General features: G+C 34.7%; 1 protein-coding gene across 2 annotated transcripts in view; it reads left to right on the plus strand.

Moving 5' to 3' along the window:
* The window catches only part of RB195_012335 (uncharacterized protein), a gene marked incomplete at both ends in the record, with an annotated part of 36,228 nt that overhangs the window by 2,726 nt on the left and 12,054 nt on the right, over positions 1-21,448 (plus strand). For both annotated transcript variants that reach the window (XM_064194140.1, XM_064194139.1), the window contains 7 exons: positions 704-753; positions 10,821-10,921; positions 16,473-16,540; positions 17,168-17,255; positions 19,535-19,710; positions 20,988-21,026; positions 21,248-21,386. In XM_064194140.1, coding sequence (XP_064051722.1) covers positions 704-753; positions 10,821-10,921; positions 16,473-16,540; positions 17,168-17,255; positions 19,535-19,710; positions 20,988-21,026; positions 21,248-21,386 — 661 coding nt within the window. The remainder of the gene's footprint in view (positions 1-703; positions 754-10,820; positions 10,922-16,472; positions 16,541-17,167; positions 17,256-19,534; positions 19,711-20,987; positions 21,027-21,247; positions 21,387-21,448) is intronic.

Here is a 21,448-nt window from a genome sequence, read left to right on the forward strand (position 1 = left end):
TAGTTAGGCTCTTCTGAATATTAAGGCCATCACTCCACGAATCTGAGGTGGTACGGATTTCAGGTGCTGTGTTCGTATACGGGATCGTTGATTAAGGAGAGGGGGTGATTCCGTCCATTTCTTCCTAAGCGCACTAAAAAAAACGGCCTCGGAAGATACGGCTTCGGGGGGTCCGGCGCGCTAGTTTCTACTAGGAGTTCGATTGGAGCGCGTCAGCTTTACGCAGGCGTCGCATCTTCCGGGCCGTCTTTTTACGGGAATTAGGAAGAATTGGACGGAATCACCCTTTTCTCCATAATCTCATTGTTATTCAGTTAGAGAACCTCTCCTGTATCAGTTCTTTTTGTCTTGAGAAGGGTAAATCTTTGATTTTTTTTTGATAAAAAATCGTAAAAATTGTATGGAAAACTGCAAGAGATTTTCTTTTTCGGGGACTACAATTACTACTTAATTAATTATTTATCAATTATTATTTTGGATCCAAAATTTCGTTCTTGTTTTTTTGTGTTTTCAGTTTGTTTTGTTATTTTCTGCTCTATTCTTTGGCAGTGCTAGAGGAATTTGCCTAAAGGCACTATTTGTTTTTATTAAAAACGGATTGATTCCCAATTTTTTGAAGTTGAAGTGAAAATTTCTGGATTTTGGAAATTTTGTGATGCAACACAATATTTCCTGTATATTTTTTTCGAATTTCTTCTTTCAGGTGATGAAATCCGACAAGGAAATCGAGTACAACTACGCGCAGCCGGACAGGTGAGTGGAATTCGTTGCTATGACGACGTTGCGTGCACATGTACTTTCTAAAAAAAAGTCCTACTCAACGATATGTATTCGAAATATTGTGTTTGAAGGAGAATTCGGCTTCTCTTTGAATTCACCTTTCCGATAGACGTGCGCCGAAGGGAGTTGGCCGCTCCCGACCCGGCGCGCCGCGATTCCATGAAAAGCCTCGCTGACAGCCAGCCGTCACTTCGTCGTCGGCGGTGTAATTGGCTTTACGGGGTGGTGTGCAGTTTTGGGGGTAAGGATCCGAGTTTAATTCTGGAGGCAAAGACGTTCCCATAAAAGTTGGATGCCCAGATTTGAAAAATGTTTGAAAAAAAATTTAAATCTTGTAACTATACCGAAGTAATAAGAATGGGTAAACAGTTAGGGTGAGATCTGTTGGAATATTCTACTTTTTTGATTTTTAATTTTTATTTTTTCTTAAAATCCTCTGTGGACATTTTTTCTCAAATAATTCCTAGGAAGCATCCGTACCTCACATGCTCACTTGTTCACCTTCTATAATCGTTTCTTTGTTCTTTTTCACTCGCCTGAATCCGTGCAATTTTTGTATAATTATTTGATTATATAATTTAGATAATTTGTCAATACTTTGTACTTTTTGTTTAAAAAAATAATAATAAAATAAGCATAGCAATAAAATAAAAAACTAATTTAATTCTACACTGAAGAAGAGAGGAAGAATTGTGGGGAAGTCAGCCCATTATTTTAAAGTTGGTGTGTCCCAGCATTTTTATGCAATTTTATGTCGATATTCGGTGAAGCTTTGCAGTTGCAGAATATTTCTGAACAATTAATTGAGTTTAGCAAAATTTTAAACTATTTTTGATTTTAATTTTAATTTTAATTTAAAGATTTTTTAATTAGTAAATTTTAAATCTAAATTTTGTTCGAGTCATAGAAACCTCCTACAGCTGTTCAGACATTCAGTCCTTCGAATTTAATTCCTTTAAAAATTAATCTGTTCTAAAAGCAGATCTGTTTCCTAAATTATATTATTATTATTATTATTATTGTTATTATTGTTATTATTGTTATTATTATTATTATTATTATTATTATTATTATTATTATTTTTATTAAGATGTGTAAGGTTCTGGATCACGTTTACGGTATTTTTTTGTTGCTTTCTGTCCTCAGTGTCGTTGAATTTTTCTTCTTTGAATCTCTATTTTATTATTTTAAACTGAGGTTTATACTTACCGTAAAGTTGTTGTGTACATCATAAATTATTTATTGTCGCTAGATGAATCGGAATCATTTGCATGATTTTCGTGTAAGTACCGCCGAAAAACGTTTTTATTGCAATAAAATATGCAGCCATCATTCTCGAAGCACCATCAGCGCTCTCCTGATTTCTTGGATGTGAATGAGTCCCGCGTGAGCAAGGATAATGCGCCTCTTAGAAGAAGGTGGTGATTTTTAGAGCCACGCATGGTTTGGTTTAGTGGTAGATGCAATCGTAGACGCAAAACTTAATGACACACAGCTTAAATATGGGAAAATTCCAGGGAAAAATTTCCGGCAAGAGCATGGGAAAAACATGATGCATCCATCAATGTACAGAGAATGCAGATGGAGTGAAACATGAAAATTTCCAAAAAATTTGAATTTGACTTTTAACAAAATTTTTTAATCTTCAAGGAATTTTTTTTTTGCTTTTATTCTAATTATTCGAATTAATTATTAGCATTATCCTTATGATGATCCTGTGACCGTCGTTTCCGCCTCCATCGTCGTGTTTTTTTCTTTTGGTTCGAGTCTGAAGTCCTCTAATTTTGTGTGTCCTAATATAAATTGTATTTCCAGTAGTTTTTCTTCAAGAAAATTAGATTTATTCAGTTGAATATGTTAAAAATTCTAAGAAAAGCAACATCATACTAAGAAAAGGGATTTTCATGGAAACCTGCATTTTATTTCCGCCTCATTTCTCTTCGAGTCGCCTCATCGCTCACACTGACTCTACAATATCCGTGTAATTCTCGTTTTTTTTACAAACCCTATTTCCGTCATCCTGACATGTGGATCTGGATTTTCAGTCAGTTTGAAAAATTGACTAAGGTTCGGGAAGAAAAAATCACAGTTCTTTTTACAAATCCACGGCGGCCCACGGATTTATGAGTCGCTGACATTTCAGTCGATGACATCGCTCGCTGTCATCGGTGCCGATCATCTTTCAGAAATTTTTGTTGAAAATAGTGAAATCGACAAGGAAAACGGGGAAATTCTCGGGCAATAAAATTTGATCTAACGACAATTCGAAGGATATCTGTGGTGCATCCCTTAAAGTCAATTTTCACCTTTTTTGGAGCGCGAGAGTAAACGGTGGACCGCATTTTCAAGTATTCCTCTCCGGCGCATAAACGGCTCCAATTTCAACTTCAGTGCTGGACTTACCGTACTTACTTGCTTATCGTATCGAATCAAGAAAGTGCTGAAAAGTCGAAGATGCTCCGTCTTGTCCAATTGGCGCCCTACTTTGTATTGATCTTAAAAAATCAAAAATTCGAAAAATTTAAAAATCAAAACATGTAAAACATTGTTATGTAGCGCAAACAATTCGAATGGTGTCAAGCTTTTTTTCAATTTTTTCTTGATTTTCGAGAAGAAAACTCAATACATATTGTTTTTTTTTTAGTTTTTTTTAAACTACACCCTTCCATCTTTTTGATAATTTCTTGCGGATCACTAAATAGCTACAGTTATTCTGGATTTTTTTTTGTGTTCGGCAAAAAAATTCAAAATGTCATTATTATCTGTAGGATGGCTCCTTACACGAGGTCTGTTAGCCATCACAAAAACCTTTCCAAGATTTCCTATTATCCAAATCTGTTATGATTTTTCTTATGACTACAATTTTTTTTTCTCAAAAGACGACTTAAATCCCAATAGACCTCCATTTTATAGGATTTATAGGGCAAGAAATACATAAATCCTTCAGATTTTTCCTTCAGATGATCTATACGCAGTCTTGTGAGGAAGTATGAACGTATTCTGGAGAAGAAAAAAAAACTTATAAGGGCGATATTGATTTTTTTGTTGGAAAATTTGCCTGGTTCTCCAGAATGGTTCTCTAGAATTGATTGTTCTTTTTTTTTTCTTTTCTGATTCGGGAGAAAAGTGGCTTTTTTCTGTGCACCTTTCTCGAGTGAATTTTGATGGTTTCTAGTCTTAAAAGTAGATATAAATATGTTTATGAAAAATCCATGAGCAGATATGTGTAAGCCGGAATAATCCTTGCTCAGCTTTTCTTTTCTTTCCCCAGATTTTAAGTGTTTGTTAGGCTACCACACACTATTGTTGCTCCTAAACGTCGTCTATCGGAGCCGCAGAGCTCCAGCCAATCCAAATCGGCTCGGATTGTTTGTTTTTGGATATCGGAAGTGCTTCAGAAAAGTAGCCTACGGCCTCCTAATTCGATAGAAGAAGCCGAGCTGAGGAGCAATGCAGAGATTTCTCGAAAGAACCGAGAGCAACACACCGACCGAATTACCGGGACCCACCGCGAGGCGCAAAACATCGGAAAAAATGTTTGATCGTGTCGTGTGATTCAATCACGATGTTGTTTCCCCGGTGTTTGGCGAAGTCTCTGTCCATGCTCCCAGCTTGGATTTCACTGGAACCGGGGGAAAAAGAGCGATTAGCTTAGGTTTTCCTAACTTTTTAGCCTGCTAATTAGGCTGTACTTCGTGTCGCGAGCGAGATCTGCTTATACCCTCCGGCTAACAACATTAAGCGGTGGTCAAGTTTAGCTGGGATGCATGAAATCGCAACCACTAGAAGTTCAAAGAAAGTTTTTATGGATAAAAATTCCAAGAATTTCGCCCGTTGACTTTGTCATCATCCTGAATTGAAAAGAAATCCAAGAAGCAGGCTTTTTTTCCCAATGATTAGGTTCCAATTTCAGTTCTGTGCTCCCCGATGAGTTCACTTCAAGATCCTTATTAAAGGCTTTTTCGGAGCTTATTTTATTGCTCTTCCCCACTTTGATTGAATATGCTCTTGTTTTCTGAAGGGTTTTTTTTCCTGAACTATCGTAGTCAGAGATTTATGTGCCCTTGAATAGCTCTTCTATGAAGATTGCAGCTGTTTACATGATTTTCAGGGTGAATTTTCCCTTCTTTTTTCCAAACTTTTCATTCAAGTCTGAGAAAAACGAATGTGACCTTTGTGAAAAGAAAAAGGGGAATTGAACCGAATTTCCTGTTTCTCGCTCTAATAGTATTCTCCAAGTTTTTCTTCCTATCCATATAATTTTTAAATAATTTCGATTTTGAATTTTAATAATCTAATAAGGAGTTCGAATAGCAACATCTTTCCCCATTGTTACTTCTATTGACAACAATACGGTATACTTGTTATTGTTAAATTGATACGAGGAGTTTTTTTTCTAATAAAAAAATGCAAGGAACTGACAACAATTTTTGAAGAATATAGGTTTGTTTTTCTTATTGTTGTTATTCTGCGTGTAGAATTCCTAAATCACCTCGAAAAATCATGGATGGTGAAGAGTTGAAGAGTTTTCATTCAAAAAGCGTGATATGAGCAAATTTTTAACGCCTATTTCTTTCCAAAGAGACTTTTCTCTAATTTTTTTATTCAATAATTCTTTAGTTTTTGAAGATTGAGGCAGAAAATTTCCTCGTCATTTCAAAGTGCATTAGTTTTTAAATTAATCGGTTAATTAAATGAATTAAAATTGAACATTTCCGCTTTGTTTCTGAAATTATTTTGCGCTTTATGACAAGTGCAATAATATGTTCGTGTTCTGAGAAATTTCTCCACTAACTTCTAGTCTCGAGAAAATCAGAAAGATGATGAAACCGTGGAGAAATTCTCGTTGCACGTTTATCGAGGTAATTTCTCATGGGAATGCCTGTTTCCGCCCGTAACATACATCATCGTGATTGAAGCAAAGAAGAAAAAAAAAGGAAGAGAGAAAGAGAGGAAATCTTCCTTTCTAATCTCACGATTTGCATTTGTAGCCTAAGCCGGCGCCGCTGGTTTAACATACGCGCGGAAATTTAGTTTTTTTTTTGGATGCAAATTTCTAGGGGAAATCAAAATGAAATTTTTCATTCAAGTATAAGAAAAAAGGACTTTGCAAAAAAAAAATAGGAAGTGGAAAAATAGGAAGTGAACTGAATTTCCTGCTTCTGGTTTTGATATGTATTTTACAAGTTTTCTTTTCTCATTTTTCTCATTAACTATATAATTTTCAAATAATTGATGATGTAGAAATGAAATTTAAATCATAATGAAAGAAAAGAAATATGAAGGAATGATCTGGTTATTGATTGGTAATTAATTAATTGATTAATTAATTAATTAAATTGTATTAATTGTATTCACTTTTGTCGTCGTCGATTTGTACATATGGGTGGGGTGCGAACAACAATAATAACGGTCGTAGGAATCGTAATTATTACTTCCATTTAAATTAATTTAAACTATTTTGATAATAATGTAAAGTAATGCTTCAATTGATTTGTTTATGCTACATTAAAATTATTTTGTTCACATTATTGCTACTGTTTATTATTACTACTATTATTAGTACTATTATTGTTTATTTGACCATTTATTTATGTAAATTATTTAAATGTTTGATCGCTATTTATTTTATTTTATTTATTTGTTGTTATTTGTTTGTTTTTATTTGTTTATTTATTGAGCGTTTATTTGCTTCACTCAACTATTTATTTCCGCTTCCTTGACAAAATATTCGATTTAACGGCAAAATAATACGTTAAAATTATTTTGTTTATGTTTTTGCTATTTGTTTTTGTTTGTGTATTTGATTACTTATTTATCCGGAGTATTTAATTTTTTGGCAATTATTTATTTTGATGGTTATTTATTTATTTAATTATTTGCTTATTTGCTTATTTATTTGATGTTTATTTACTTCTTTCAACTATTTATTTCCGCTCACACTCAACAACAAAATAACAGCGATGACTTCCAGCTAACCGTCGAATTCAGACTTTTCATCACGTTAATTGACGGACCACGAGGGGTCTAGGATTACCGGTTTTGTTTACTATTTATATTCGAAGCGAGGAAAAATGAGATGTCGACATGTCGACGCTTCGGACCGCTACTAATTTCTCAAACATATTGTAGTTACTAACCTTGGAGCTGAAAAAATGGGAGAAAGATCCTGAAAGCTTCAGTTGAAGGCTTCCAGAAACTGCTTTTCTCCTTTCCGCCTTCTCAAACTTTTGTCCAAGAAAAACTTTGATCGTTGTTAGTTGGATTCATTGGTCCCTAAATAGCTTTCTTATTAAGATTTTCTTAAAACAACAAAAAACGAAAATTCTCGGTTCAACTATAAGGAAAAAAATTATGAGAAAAAATTCCAGGACAAGAAAAACGAGTTTCCTCTTATTCGATGGAATTTCTCAAGGTTTTTTTCCGAATAAGTGCCCAATTTCCAAAAAATCCTGAATGGAATTCTTTCGTCTGACTTTTCTTTCCACCATAACATTACCATTTCCCGAAAGTGTTTCACGAATTGTTCCCGACCTATTGAACGGCCGTTGGCAGTAGCGATTTTTATCTTTGATGGGCGTTCGCTGGGTATGTGAGGGACCCGTCTCCAAACGAGAATCACGTATCGATGAGGAGTCCACGGAGATGAAATTGCTGTCGTCGTCATAAGCAGCAAAGTGGTAGGATTGGTTCTTTTTTTTCATTCCATCCTATGCCCATCCATGCAAAATTTATCCTCAGAATACTTCAGCTATTGAAAAGATCTTTTATTTAAAAACAAAAACGTTTACTGCGATACGAAGAGCCCCATTATGACCGGATTCCGATTTTTTTTCACCAGGTGGTATCAATAGAACTGGGTACTGTAAAGTAGTTACAGTACTCAGTTTTATTGATATCGTTCGCCCCCGTGTTTTGATACCCAGCACGTGATTTTTGATTGCTTTTCAGTTTTTTTTTTCTTGGATGTGAAGAGCTAATATTTCCAAGATATGACACAAAGATAAACAATTTTAATCCTTTGTCATTGCGCCAGCATTCGCATTTTGCAACAACGCTCGGGATGGCAATAATGTCAGGCATGAAAAGGAATCGGAATCAGGAAAAAAAATGGAAACCTTCCGGGTCCTTTGTGGGACTTTGTCGCCAGCAGATTCAGCTCTTTTGGAGCAAAATTCAATTCTTTTAAAGGTTTTAATTAAAATGTGCGATTTCATAGAATCACTGTATTGATTTTTCCCGCCTGAAAATAATCTTTTAATGATTTTCTAAAAAATATCCTGGTTTTTTCTAGAAGAATGAAAATAATTTCTGGAAAAAATAGAAATAAATCCAAGAAACTACAAAGCTCTTGTCGACCGGCTATCAGTACATCGAGGGCAATGTGACTCGCCCAGCCCTCTCTGATAATAGCTCCTTCTGGATCCTGTTGCAAATCTCCAGAAGGTGCATTATCAGAGAATATCGATCCTCATTCTATTTTCTTCATCTGACGAAGAAGCACTTTACGAACGCTCTTTCAGTGTGCATCAAAGAGCTCTTTTGCACAAAGCGAACCATAAAACATTCGAACGTTTCGCTTTTTTCCCTGGTCTTTGAAGAACTCATGCAAGGAAAATCAGCGAAGCTTTCCAGACGGGGAGAGGAAGCGCAGGGATTCAAGGACATATTGATGACCGGAGGAAATTCGAGCAATTTCCGGAATGCTGCCGTTTCGTTCGTATAATAGGTAGTGGATTAACCTTCGTAGGCGGTGTAAGGGAGCTATGTAACCACATCCTTGTGACCTTTCGAGAATTAATGGACCGTCGCCTGGAAAACGTACGCACGAGTGCATTTTGCACTATGCGTGGAGTTCGAAAAACGCTTCCAATTCCAAAGAGCGGAGTTGAGACGCGGCGATTGTCCCCTTACGAATAAACAACGTAGCGAATCGCTGCGATCCTGCGTCGTAATCATTTGTCGACGTCAAATAAATATTATGAACGGGATACCAGTAACGTGACGGGATCGTTTACACGCATTTCTAGCCGGAAATTCCAGTTTTTTGGGTTAAATAATTATATAATTATTATAATTATTTTTTTTATTATTACAATCATTTAATTATTTATTTTAGCGTCTACGACTCTCGAAAATGTAATGTACTGTTCCTACAGTTTTTGGCGCTACGGCACAGTTCTTATCTAGTTACTTTAATTCTAAGTTAATCAGTTATTTACTTTTTTAAAAATTGTTTACCTAAAAATTCCTGTTTTTAATTATCGAAAATGTCTCAAGAACATAGTAAAAGAAAAATCAATGAAAGTATTTGTAAAAGTCTCAATGAAAGCTAAAGCGGATAAAATTGCTGAGATAAACAGTTAGTTTGTAAATAAATAAATAGATAATTAAATAGTATATTTAAAAATGGTCCTCGTTACCTTTTAAGTAGAGTTTTTTTTCCTAAAAATATTCTTATAAAACTAAATTTACTTTCCCAAGTAGACGAGGATGGGCCGATGTGTCAAGAAAAACTGCTTTTTTTTTTCGTTGTTGCTTCCTCGTTTTATTTGTTCTTGTTGTTTTTATGTTATGTTTTTATTTGTTTTTTGTTTTTCCTCCCAGACAAATCTGGTACCAATTTTTCGACACCAAAGGGAAGAGAGGCCTCCTTGGCTCTCGGCCGGTTTCGAACCACCGACGGTGCAGCCGTACCAGAAGAACCTCTTACCGACTATGCTACACCTACACCAAGATATGTACATATGGTGCCATTAAAACAATACAATAAACAAAAACAATAAATAACATAAACAAGAAACAATTTGAATACTACATAAGCCAGTGAAGAAGAAAAAAAAGAAAAGGAAAAGAAAAGAAAGAAAGAAAGATCTTAGCACAACGTTTCTAACGATTTTCTGTTATCTGTGTTCCTTGGATTTGTTTGATTTTCTAAGGTCCAGATCTGATCGCTTCAATTTTTCTTTTCAAACATATTTACTTAACTGGAGAAGAATAAAGAAAATTTTGATGGTCTTGTAGGAAAAGCAGTCTTTTCTGGAAAAAGGTTGACGGAAACTAGGAGGCAACAAGGGAATAAAAAAACAGTTTTCCTCGATTGTCCATACATGATGTCATTGCTGTTTTATCGCAAATTTCGAAATTCGTCTGAAAAAAAGAAAACATTCATCCATATGGTTTTGTGAAAACGCTGTGCGTCGAACTCGTCCAGCGTCAGCAAACTCTCGGATGACGTCATCCACCGTTCCATCCATATCGTTTCTTCAAACGATGACGATGCTGCCATCAAATTCCAGTTCCGTGTGCGTTCCGTCATATTTAGTGGCGTGCATGGCGGTTGATTGACGAATGCTTTGTTCTTTGATGGCGTGCCGATGCGTGGCGTCGGATGCGCTCTGAAGACCATCCCTGGGAGAGAGGATGTGGACTATTCCTGGACTCAAATTACTCTCAATGGCCTCAGGCATCGATGTGTAATCATTCAGCTTCGACTAATTGTTCCAATTATGTCCACGTTCTGATGAATGTACGTGTGGTGTGGATATAGAGGGGCACATGGAGGAGAGGAGGCTACAGGATTTATCCATACTGGGATTGCTGACTATTTGGAAGATTTTAGATTGTTAGGTTTAGGTTTTAGTGGATTTTAAGCTCTCTAAACTGTCTTGAAAAGGGTTTGTCTTATCCAGAGGATTTCTAGAAAGTTTTCAGAGAAATATCGCAATTATTATGTCCGATTGTCAACCTCAGAGAAAAATATAAGTGTTGAAAACTCGCACAACCAATCCATAGAAAGAACGGAAACATCCGGTCGAACATTCTGCGTCTGAAGACAGGGAAAAAGTCCTCAAAACGCCAGCCAAATAGGGGTCCCATTTGAAAAGCCTATAAGCACGCTAATACGAAACAAAAACCACTTTTTTCCACCTATGCTGCCGGGAATATTCTTAGTGCAATATTGTGGAAAACGCTCTGGGATTCAACCTCGAAAAAAGCCGACGGAAACAAATATTTCTTTATTTGTGTTTTTTTTTCAGCGGCAAAACCCATCCGAATGAAAAATTGGAGAATAATGTGAGCCAATTGTTGGATAAATTGGTGGCCAGCCACGATCGGCGAATTCGACCGAATTATGGAGGTGCGTTTGGGAATTAGGAACTGCATTTTCTTTCAATTTTCTGGTCTTTTGCTCTTTCGGTGTTCAAAAATTTCATTTTTGAGCATCAATTATTCTCTTATCCAGACGTTTGAGAAAAAAAACACTGCCACGGTTTTAGATCTGTACGTGATTTCGGCTTGGTAAGGTACTGTTGTACAAAAAACTATGTACCCAAAAACGCTGAAATTTAGAAAAATTCGCATAAATAGCAAATTGACCTACTTGTGAAAGAAAAAAACTGTAAAAGACGAAAAAACTTGTAAAAGAAAAAACTGTACTTGTAAAAATGATTAGAGTTTTCCCTGAAAGTGTGGTTCACAGTGAAATGAGAACTTTTCATGATTGGTATCCGTAAAATCCCTACTTACGCTGAACTTTAATATAATAGAAAAAGAAGATGTATTCCCGAGAGATCCATACCAATTTTTTTTTCCCTGGTCACCTTTATCAGAATGAACTTTTTCGGATAGTTTCTCTGCGCTTTTCTGGAATTTCTGGAATTTCAGGATATATTTACATTAATTTTTTTTTATTAATTCACTCAATATCCACCCGTCTTCAACAAAATCTTCTCTTATTAAACCTTTTTACAATCCAAAAAAAAATTACACATTATCGAATAAACCTTTGAAATTAAAATAAGCACATAAATGGAGAATCAATCATCTTTTAGAAGTTTTTAGTAGTTTGTCCACCGCTGCGCCTCACCTTGAGAGCTATCCACCAAAACATGGCAATCAGTCTCCTTTTTTCCTGGAAAAATTGAGCAAATACGAAAGAGGATGCAATATTTAATAGGAGATTTTTTCAGTTCCCTGTTGGATTTGTTTATGCCTTTTCGTTTTCCGAAAATTCATCAATTTTCTTGTATTTCTCTTGTGACATAATTTTTCATAGCCGCATTTGGATATATTTATATTGAATATATTGAAGAAGCGCATTGATTAATTAGATTATTTTATTTAATATTCAAGTAAGGAAAGGATGTCAACACGAATGTTTTATGGCTATCATTTATTATTTTTTGAGCTACTTTTTTTTCTCTTTTGAAAATTCTAGCACCCCGAAATAAATACATGAACATATGACATGTGAGTCACTGAATTTAGAGGACTCTTCAAAAATTTGGAGTTCTTCGAAGTGTTCTGAAATCACAGGAATCTTTTCCGAGATCTTTTTTTTCATCAAAAAGGGCTTTGGAGGTTTTGGAGAGCTTGCAGGACAAGTTTCCTGAGTACTTTTTTGCATCTAAAATAAAATAAAATATAAATCTTATTTATTGGAAGAGAAAACGACAAAAAAAACTGTGAACATGCGAAAATTTAGGTTAAATAGCCCGTGTTTAGGTTTCTTGTTATCTTTATCGGGTTTTTTTTTTTTGAAAACAACCAACCTTTTTCCCTTCTTCCTTAACCCTGTACTGAGCTAGCCTCTTGCAGCGCACAATATCAATAATGCAAAAAATAAGCCATAATTTCTCTTGAAAAACGAACATTCGGTTGTTTATGCCCATGTTCCTTCATGTCTTTGAATCGTGGCCTGTTGAAACGTAGGCTTTAATTAATTTTCTTTTGTTCGACTGTTTATTTCTAATTGGAGACGTGTTCAGTTTCCAGATACAGAAAATGAAATATTTTTAACCATCTCAGCAATAAAATTAATTTCCAAATGTACAACCACTTGTATTTATTTATTTTACTGTTACGTAGGTATTTAATTTAATTATTTGTATTTATTTTCTAGGACATTTCTCGTTAAGGTCAAATGTTTTGGGAAGATGGATAGTGCTAGCTTTGAAAAGTGAAAAATGAGGTCGTTTTTCTCATTTTGGAAATGTGTTTCATAGTTGGGGTTTATTTGAAACATGGAAAAAATACTCGAACAAGGAGAAGAAAACTTCCATTGCTGTCTCTTATTTTAGCAGAAAAAGAAATATTGAGAAAAAGTTTAAAAAAAAAGGTAAAAAGAAGCTAAAAGAAATAGTATGTAAGAAAAGACAGTATAAAAATTGTGATTATTCCTAATTTTTCTCCGATGACATTCATTTTCTTTCTTTTCTTTTTATTTTCTTTCTTTCTTTCTTTCTTTCCGCTTCTTATTTTGCATTATGGGCGATATTTTGACCGTAATTTGCAGAAGCACACATGGGTTGACCTCCGCAACTTTTGATTTTTAAGCCTAACAAATTGAAAAAGTAATTTAGGATGGTTTCTGTCAATTTTCCCCCCGTCTCTGTCAACGTCCGATCTCTGTCATTTCCCCGTGTTTGCTTAGAGATTTCGGAAGAGATTCAGTGCTGTACTAGCTCAATGGATACAATGGATATCGTTAGTTCGGCTCGGATACGAGCCGATTCCCTTGAGATCCAGGGCAGTGCAGCAGTGAAGAGAGCATTTCCCTGTCAGTCTTTCGCGATGACGTGCTGGGGATGAAATTCGATTAAAAAAAAAACTTCATGTAATTTTTTTGGAAAAGCCCTGTGGGATAAAAAAAATTGTAGGATAGAAATTTCGTGAAAAACGCTTCTATCCTGCAAAAATATTGGGATTTAATCCAAATTTTTGGACATTTGAAAAATTTCACTTGTTTTTGAGGAATGTATCCAAGAGGACAGGAGAAGTCCAACCTTTTTCAAATCTTATGCTGCAAAATCTTATGCAAACGTAGGCAGTTTTTTTTTCTAATTTTAGCGAATGTGTGGTCGAAAAAAAGATCTTCATAAAGTTTTTTCACGTCTATCTCTTCCCGATACTCCTTTGTTTTCCGTCTAATCATTTTTTTATAGTTATGGGATTAACAAGAAAAAAAAACCTCTCGTAGCTGATCACTGCTCTCCGCGTTAGAGTCTTAGAATCCGTGAATAGCGAACTAAGCGAATGCAATGCAATTCAATTACTATTTCTCCCCCCGTTCGGATTCAAAAGATGGTACAAAGACTGAGTGGTTTAGCATAAGTTTCGAGTAAGAGTAGTTCAACGCGCGGTGAGAGGGGTGAAGTGAAGGGAGAACTGCGAAAACTGTTCCCCGGTCAATTTTTTTTACCTCATCTATCTCATTTTCTTCAACAATTAATCTAATCTTTCTACCTATTCACATATGTTTTTTTTTCAAATTTTTGATGAAGTGACTCTGAACTTGTCTCTACATCGGAAATAATGTCTACGATTTAATTATTTATTATGATTAATTATTAATTATTTAATATTCCCAATTTAATGAAAAGTAAGTGAATTTGCGAGGAGCGGTGTCGAACTTATGAAATCAAATTCCAGTCAGGAATCCATACAGTACATGTATGAACAGTGAATGCTGCACTGGGACCATTTTTGTAGAGGAATCGACGAACAGTTCCTGCTGTTATTTCCATTTTTTTCAACCCATAGAAAGTTACTGATAACCAGTTCACGTTTTTTTTTTCGTTCTCGTTTTAAAATCCCTTTCTGCCGCTTAATTTTTTTCTTGAGAATTTCACTTGCTCCAATATTTCTGTTCAGGGTTTTATTGTCTGTTTTTTTCACTAAGGGGAATGATCTGTTCTCTTACACTATTCATCTATACGTTTTGTTTTTCAAAAATAGCAATCAGGATTGGAAATTTGGGAGGAGAAAGTCATGGAAAAGTTCATTGTGGCGAAATATAAGGGAAATATGAATACATGGAATGAAAAAGGTGTTTTCGGGAGAAGGAAAGTCGGTTTGAAAACAAATAAAATAAAATAAATTTTGAATTTTTGATAATTTTGAATTGAAATAAAAAACGGGGTACCTGAAGTTCTGACCTATGATATCATTATTTTGTTATTCATGTGTACTGTAGCCCTTGACTGTGGTTATTTTTTTATGATTGGAAAAAAAACTTGCTACTTGTCTCGGTGTCAGTAGTCGAATAGTACGGTAGTAATTTTAAAGCATTGAAAGAGTTTTTTTTTTTCAAATTTGTTTTAGAAATCCAGTGAATAAATGCTGTAACCGCTATTCGAACCAGTTGTCAGTGGTTTTCGCGTTGTTTTGCGAGAATTTCGTAGACGTCTATGATATGACTGCAGATAATTTACGACTCCCTGGAAACAACCCATTGTTTACCAGTGCTTTTGTGTCATTTCAAAAGGACGTATTGCCTCGGAGTCAAAAAAAGAGTTTCGGGTTTATATCGCATATGAGCGGAGCCAGTTTATCTAGCCAGTTACAATCGTATTTAATGCGTAACTGTAGAAACAATGACTTTTTCTGCAATTACACACTTTTTTGAAGAGCTTTCGAAACGAAAACATGCTGCTACCTTTCTCGAAAGGTTACCGTATGCAAATGGTAGTTGTCGGTTTCCAAAAAAAAAGAGAAAAGAAAAAAGTAATTGTGGCGTCCATTTGCAAAAATGGAAGTAGCGGGTTGAAGCGAAAAATGGACGAGGAGGAGGTAGGTGTTGTTCGGGAAGAAAACAAATTTCCGTAGAAAAGGGGAAAAAACGAGAATTTCCGCACACCACAATCTTATTGCGGGTGTACTTTTCAGAATTACAATAAAAAAATTATTCCATTTACATTCACATGGAATAACAGAAATTAAATTACGGTAACACTAGAAAAAAGTGCAAATAAACATTCAAGTGCGGAAAAACTAAGAGAAAACATAAATTAAGCTGATTTTCGTCAAAATTCTTTATACCATATACAAATAAGCAACTTTTCGCATGTAAATAATGCAGATATTGTTCCTTTTTTAACCTACACTTCCTCACATAAAATGTAAATTTTTTCAAATTGAAAACTAATCTTTTCGCAGAAAAAACCCAAGAATTAAAATACAGAAGAATAGAGAAAAATAGGATAGAAAGCAAAAAAAAAATACAGATAGAAAAAATAGAGAAAAAAACGGATAAGATGGTAGCGATCAGCGAAACAATTTTCTTCACCTCGGATCTAATTCGATTGACAAGTTCTGTGCGCAACTGCCAAACGAGAATTTCCCGAGAAATTTCCATGAATGTTTTTCTTCCGGCAATTTCCTCGTTTCTGACAACTATTCTGTTGTTGTGCATAGGGTACGGTAGTTTGCAATATTCTTCGCAAGTTACTGAACAGCTTAACTACATTTTCCAAACCACCGCCTCACTTGATGGATTTACCGTAATCCAAAAAGTTTTTTTTTAGCTAAAAAAAAGTACCAGGAATAAATTTAAACATACAGTAAAGGAAATAGAGGACTCTGACTGACACTGCTGACTCTAGTATCCTATTGTGACAAACATTACTGTCATGAACTGGTTTACCACGACTTACCAGTAATTACGGTTGACTTTTAATTTGTAAATATTGTAAATATAATAAATAAATAAAATAATATATAAACAAATGAACAAATACAAATAAATATATTGCAAATATATTATAATAAATAAAAATAAAATAATAAAGTAATATAATATTATAACAAATATGTAATAAATGTGTAAGTATTGCGTAGATTAATAGTAATAGTAATAGTAAAGAAATATTGCAAGCACTTATAACTAGAACTGTATACCGTAACTTCAGGGCCACCGATAGAGGTGAACATCACTGCGCACATCACAACAATTAGTGCAATTACGGAAGTTTCCATGGTGAGTCGTTCTCGAATATTCTCGAGTTACTTAGCAAATGAGAACTATGTATGTAACAATAGCACTTTCATATTCCGAGACGTATTCCTATAGAGCTAAGATTAAATCCACAATAAAAAGGATCCCGAAGGGAATATGATTTGAGTCTCTTTGCTTTCTGCTTGATTATTTTAGAATATATTATCTTTTTTACCTTTTTATAGTTTATGATTAAAATCCTGTAGGATATCTATCTAAGAAAAGTAGATTAGAATTTATTTCTTGACTTTTATCAGTAATTCTTTTATGATTAATAATAATTTAATAATTTTATCAATGATTATTTCATATCTATATTAAAAATAGCGCTTATGGGAAATGAGTCGATTTTTTTGTCTTTCAACTTTTTAGCCTTTTTATTTAGGTAAATTACATATAATACATAGTTTATATTTGTGTCTCTAATGAAAAAATGTGATAAAAATCCTATGAGATGCCTAAAATGAGAACAAAATGATTTTTTTTTCTTGATTTTTATCAATAATATACGTATTACTATGTTTCTGGAGAATTCTACTGGGATTATTTGTTTGAATTAATTTAATTTTTAAAAAAAAATTTCTTTGTTGTTTACTTACTCTATTTCAGGACTACACCCTTGATTTGTATCTGAGGCAAATCTGGAAAGATCCTCGGCTGGCGTGGGAGAGCGACGTTCAATCGTCGTTGACCATAGGTGAGCGCGCAGCTGCAGTTGGTTTATGCTCTCGCGCTGGGGGTTGTGTGCGCTCCGAGCGTATCGTCCATTCAAACCCACAAATTTCATTATTTTCTTTTTGTTTCTTAATGATAACCTCATTACTTTCGTCTCACTCGAATTGAACGAGGCCACGGTGATCCCGGACCATTCAAAATAAATGCAATCGTCCGACGGGGCCCAGAAAAAGGATGTCCTTCCACATAAATGGGTAGAAAGAAAGAAAAAAGATAAGGAAAAAAGACGATGGAAGGAAAAAGCGATGATTCGATCCTGTTTTATTTTTAGATTTCTGCTTGGTGGCACACCTATGTATGGGTGTATTCAAATAACTGAATAGATAAACAAGTAAATAACTAAATAAATAAATTGTAGCACATGATAATTACTCAATAATAATAAAACCAATGAGGCAATATTTATATTTAACAATTAATATTATAATTTTGAATATTTTTAATTGTGGAGCTATTTGGTTAGGCGGAATTGGACCACAGAAGCAGCAACAGAACATGGTTCTGAAATAAAAAGTTTATTTTCGAGGAAATTAATCGGATTAACAGATTACCGCTTGAAAATGCTGTAATCCTAGTGATTCTTGATCGTTTGCCAAAATTTGACAATCTTTTTTCCCCTCCAGCCTATTCATATGGATTTCAGTGGTTTCTAAAAGAAAACCGCTGATTTTTGCAAAGATTTGGTCAAGGTTTATCCCAAAGGCAACAACTGTTACAACAATGGGGTTTTTATTTCGTTTCTACGGGAAATGGTGACTCAATTGTTCGATATTCTTAGTCAGAAAATAAGGCTAGATCGTAGAAGGAAATTAGAGAAGAAAGAAATAATGAATAACATAAAGTTGAATCATTTCATAAACACTTCCAATAAGCAAAAGGGATTTACGGAAATTGACTACGATTCAGTGATAAGGTGTTTTGTACGTACATCGTTGCGTTACACTGACGATCTTTCCAAGAGAGATCCCTTCGGTCTGCTTGTAATGTGGAAAATTTCCAAGAAAATTCCTAATTTGTCGTAAATTATTCATCTGTAAGTGGTACATAACACGTTCTCTTGAATAACGTGATGAGATAATTGACGATAATGAAGAGCACTCAGAAGAATTCATTAATTGTGAAGCACAGTTGACCAAAGTTCTCTGCGAATTTGTTTTGAAAAGAAAAAAGAAACTTCAAATCTTCGAAATGCTATTGTTTAAAAATTGGAATTATAGCATTCAAGTACGTTTAAACATGGATAAATTGAAACGAAAAGAGGAGAAGTAGCGAAAAGCATGAAATCATTTCTGGCTGAAGAATTCAGGGCGTAGAAACAAATATGTGCGGAATAATTTCAAAAAAAAAGCCATCGATTCACTTTGCCGCCTCTTGCTCACCTCCTTACGCGTTTATACTTGAAGCGCACTAAGCCTGTCGCTTTGAAATTGGCTGAAAATAGACCAACCCGCAGGTAGTTCTTCTAATATTTATGTAAACATTGAATTTATTGTTCAATTGAAAGTCGGCGATATTTGCTCCGGCGGTGTAAACCACCTATTTTAACTGAATTTAACTGAAATTATTTTATTTATTGTTATTTTATTTCTTTTTAACTAAAAGCATGTAAATGAATTGAATTTGGCTTAACCTAAAAGAATCTGTAGTTTGTTAGCCGTGGGTCAACTGTCAACAGTGGAGCAAGCTTTTCTCTTGTTAATGTCTATCGCACAGTAACCACCAATATGTTAGGATACCGGCTTTAAAAGAAATCCTCCCTTTTTCTCTGTCTCAATCCTCTCTTTGAACCAATTTGATTCATCTCATGCTCACATTTTCCACGTTTTAGTAAGTTTCTCTTTTGATATGAGGTTCTTTTCCCTTTTTTTCTTCTTCGTTTTTTTTTCTGAAAAATGCACTGAAAGCTGTGACAATTCCTTTGTTTTTGAGCAAAAATTATGTCAAAAAATTTGCCCGAGGCCAGGATTCAGTTCTGGGAAATTCATTCGGATCGGTTTTTTACATTCTCCAAAGCCCTAGAAGGCAGGAGAGCCTCAGGTTTTTCATCTGGATCCCTTGTTCCGATCACCTATTTTTGTGTGATCATGCTGTGAATTTTATTCTTTGCATCCGAGAATACGAAATACATCAGAAATGCACAGATTAAGCAAACCTATTATTATCATTTAGTAAGATTCAATATGATATTCAGTATAATATAATAAAAACTAATGATTTCCCTCAAATCCATGACGATTTCAGGAATCGACATGGTGAAAGCGATTTGGACACCGGACACATTTTTTCCGAACGAAAAGAAGTCATTTTTTCACGAGGCCACATCGCATAACTCATTTCTACGAATCGACAGCCATGGGAATGTGCTGCGGAGTATACGATTGACAGTAACCGCAAATTGTCCGATGAATTTGCATACGGTAGGTGGTTGATATATACATGGTGCTCTATGGTTAACCGCATGAGATTGGTACATATAAGAGGTTTTATGGATGTAGAAATGGGAAATTTCCGAGAAGCGCTAGGAAACGGGTACTTTTTCCCTTACTCTTTGCATTTTAGGAATTTCAACTTTAATTCCGGTTTAGCTTATCGTACATAAATATATGGAGATATATCTCGAAGGGAATTCTAAGCATTCATTGGTCAACTGTGAAGATTTAATGAAAAAAAGAACTAGGAAAATGGATTTGAAGCATTGTTGGGGATTATGAGCAGAGTCCAGTGGTTTTTTATATTTATTATAATTATCATTATTAATTGTTTACGCGAGATAACTATTATTTACTACTCCAGACCCAATGCGACAACGGTGACTCACCTGGCTTTGCACTTTTTCTGAGATTCCAATTTAGGTGCTTTGAAGATTTCTTTTTTTTTTGCGGTTTTCGCGGAAAAAAGGGAAATTCCCGTACCGTCATGGAAATTGCAGTCGTAGTTGTCCTTGTGCTTTTATTCTTGAGGCTCTTATTATTTAAAAATAAAATTTTGCGACGTGTCCAGCGGTATTTGTACGTCGGTGGTCAACTGATGTTTTTTAGGCCTTAGTTCATGCATGTTTTTTTTAGTTAAAGTTATATGTAATATTTTTTGTCTTTTCGTGTGTGTGATGGTAAAATTCTCTGCAATCGCTGAGCTGAGAACTAGAAGAATATCCTCTTCCTCGATTATAATCTGTGGGACATCGCCTTTGAGGATTTCCTTCACAATTGAAATGTAGAATAAAAATTAAATCGAATTAAAAACGGGTGAATTTAAGTGAGAACGCAGGCGAATTTACAGGGAGTTACTGCTTTTGATAAGTGGCCATTTTTGTTTTTTTTTATAACGTTTGGAACTTTTCAACATGTTTTTTTTTCGAATTCCTGAAAAAAATTGCTTGTCATTATTCATTGTCCCATCCATAAACTCCGTAGATAAACTGGAAGAAAAAGAATGGCTTTAAACAATGATGTTCGTGAAGCTTAGCTTATTTCTGCGCGTTGTCTGGATTTTTTTTTTCTATTTTTCCAGTCCTTTTCCCGCAAAAAATTGCAACGTTAAATTGGTTAGGAATATATATACGGGCAAAATATTTGAAGATTTCTTTTGTCCTACTGAAATTGCAAGTTAAAGAAGAAAAGTTATTTTCGATAAATTCGAAGATTTAATCCTGCTGGAGATATCCAGAATCATCATCATAGATCTTTTTTTTCAGTTTCCACTGGATATGCAGGAATGTGCGCTGGAGATAGAGGTACGTTTGAGTTCACTTTTGTTGTCTCATAATTAATTTATTATAAATCCATGAAAAAAAAATTCGTCTTGTGTCCGATTTTCTTTGATTTTTTCTCTTAAACGACAACTAAGCTTGCACATCTGACCATAAGACGAGAAATACCAGAAAATTCCAAAGCTATTATATTTGTTCCAGAAGCATCATTGAGGTCCTTTAAATCTTACATAATACATCTTAAGAGCTATGGATACTCGACGAGAGACATCATTTATCATTGGCATGGACAAAATGCCGTCACCATCGACGAGAACGTTCACCTCGCACACTTTTCCATTGGGGACCATTATCATATCGAGAGGGTGATATCGTTGAGCACTGGTGAGTGGTTGAATAAAAAAATTTGCTTCTAGAAATCTTCACAAATCCTTCTCTTCTTTCTC

This window comes from Necator americanus, chromosome III (genome assembly GCF_031761385.1).
Source record: "Necator americanus strain Aroian chromosome III, whole genome shotgun sequence".
NCBI lineage: Eukaryota > Metazoa > Nematoda > Chromadorea > Rhabditida > Ancylostomatidae > Necator > Necator americanus.